The sequence below is a fragment of the Plasmodium cynomolgi genome, chromosome 3, assembly GCF_000321355.1.
Source record: "Plasmodium cynomolgi strain B DNA, chromosome 3, whole genome shotgun sequence".
In the NCBI taxonomy this organism is placed as follows: domain Eukaryota; phylum Apicomplexa; class Aconoidasida; order Haemosporida; family Plasmodiidae; genus Plasmodium; species Plasmodium cynomolgi.
Window position 1 is genome coordinate 680,865 of NC_020397.1, and position 1,975 is coordinate 682,839.

Sequence of the window (1,975 nt, forward strand, 5' to 3'; positions counted from 1 at the left end):
TTTTTTCTTTTTTTACAAACCGAGCAAAGCTAAACACCCCTCAGCTTCTGTACCACGTTAAACTTACGGTGAGCTGCGGACGTGGACGAGTCCTTCGGCGCGTCGGCAAAAAGGGGAGCCACCAGTTAGCAGTAAGGAAAGGAGGAAGCAGGAGCGAACAGCGGGCGCCGTTGCGGAGTGGAGTCCCCGAGTGGAGTTCCCCGAGTGGAGTTCCCCGAGTGGAGTACCCCGAGTGGAGTTCCCCGATTTCGTTCGCTAGTCGCGTCCCCCTGCTTCGCCCCCCTGCTTCGTTCCCCTGCTTCGTTCCCCTGCTTCGTTCCCCGGTTGCGTTACCGGCCCGGCCGCATGGACTCCATCGTGCTGCCCGGGGAAGCCCTCGGAAGCTGCGACGTATACGTCAGCGGAGAAAACACGTACAGCCTGCAGAAGGAGGTGAGGTCCGCCATCCTGGGGAGAAGGCAAATCGAAACGGACCCCAATGGAAAGCAAATCATTAGCGTAGCCAACACGAAGGACTTCGTGACGTTGCCACAAGTAGGAGACCTCGTCACATGTAAAGTTTATCGAGTCACGTTCAACCTAATCTATTGCAGCATCGTCTTGCTGAACAACAAAGCCATAAAAAATTCATTCAGGGCATTCATTAACAAGAGTGACATTCATGTGTACGAAGGAGAGTTGGGTGATAACTTTGAATGCTTTAAACAAGGAGATATAATCAGGGCGAAGGTTCTTTCGGTAGGACAACATGGGTCATACAAACTGTCGACCGTCGGGTCCGACTTGGGGGTCATCTTGGCGCTCAGCGACAAGGGTGAGCACGAAAAGGGGGAAAAAAACAAAAAAAAAGGAAAAAAGGAAAAAAAAATACAACAAAATAACAATGGCGCCTCTGCGCAACGAGCGGGAGAAGAGCAACGCTCTGACTCTAACTCTGTCTCTGTCTCCGACATCGGCAGGGGCAGCGACAGCGGCAGCGGACGTGGCCTAATTGATCCGACGCGTCTATCGACGTTATGCGCCCACCCCGCTCCTCCACGTCACACCCCTTTTTTTTTCTCCTTGTGAACCACGCAGGTCAAATTATGAAGCCCGTGGCCTGGAATCTGATGGTTAACCTGAGCGACATGAGCTTCGAGAAGAGAAAGGTCTCCAGGGACTTCTCCGTCCCGCTGTGAGGGAGCGGCGAAATGAAGCCGCCTCGGTGTGAAGCTGCCTCGGTGTGAAGCTGCCTCGGTGTGAAGCTGCCTCGGTGTGAAGCTGCCTCGGTGTGAAGCTGCCTCTGTGTGAAGCCGCCTCTGTGTGAAGCTGCCGCAGGGTGGGTGCTGGGTTGGCCCACTTCCCCCCCTACATGAGCAGCTTCAGCAGGTCCGCAGAAACGGCGCTGCTGTTGCGACGCAAGGAGGGAGGGGGCCCTTCTTCGTGGGAACCTTCGAGGGGAACCTCATCTGTCACCTCGCCGCTCTCCCCCCCCTTCTTCACCGTGACGAAGCGGAGCGGGCAAACCTGCCTCTTCACACGAGGAGGGCCCTTTTTCCTTTTCTGTGGTCGGTCCCCCTTTTGGATCCCCCCCTCGTTTGGGATTCCCCCCTTTTGGATCCCCCCCTCGTTTGGGATTCCCCCCTTTTGGATCCCCTTCCCCTTGGGGTGGCGAGCCTCCCATTGAGTGGGTGCCCCCCCACTCCTAACCTTCCCATGAGTGGAGCCTCCATTCCTCTCCACGTAGGCCTCATACCCTTTGTACATGTCCTTCAACGCTAGGGTTAGCTTGTCCTTCCTGGACATCCTTCGATAAAGGGAGGACGATATGATATCACTCCAAAGGAGGTTATCCTTAATAAATTTCAAGTGCCAAAAATATTCCCGAATCATGTTCTTCCTTTTCTTCCCTCCAATCAGTTGGTTGTTCAACGTACGCACAGCTTTCATGGCATCCTTTTTGTTAAGAAATTCTATATATCCATCTTTGTATTTG

At 54.1% G+C, this 1,975-nt stretch overlaps 2 protein-coding genes across 2 annotated transcripts; one reads left to right on the top strand and one right to left on the bottom strand.

Moving 5' to 3' along the window:
- Positions 1–345: 345 nt before the first annotated feature.
- Positions 346–1,178, top strand: PCYB_032410 (3'-5' exoribonuclease Csl4 homolog; the record flags this gene model as incomplete). Its single annotated transcript, XM_004220912.1, has 2 exons — positions 346–814; positions 1,078–1,178. 2 exons carry the CDS (start codon positions 346–348, stop codon positions 1,176–1,178), a joined length of 570 nt encoding a protein of 189 aa, XP_004220960.1.
- Positions 1,179–1,347: 169 nt separating this feature from the next.
- On the bottom strand, positions 1,348–1,785 carry PCYB_032420 (hypothetical protein; the record flags this gene model as incomplete). The annotated part of the gene is made up of 1 exon (XM_004220913.1): positions 1,348–1,785. The coding sequence occupies one exon, from the start codon at positions 1,783–1,785 to the stop codon at positions 1,348–1,350; it is 438 nt and encodes a 145-aa protein (XP_004220961.1).
- Between the last annotated feature and the right edge of the window lie 190 nt (positions 1,786–1,975).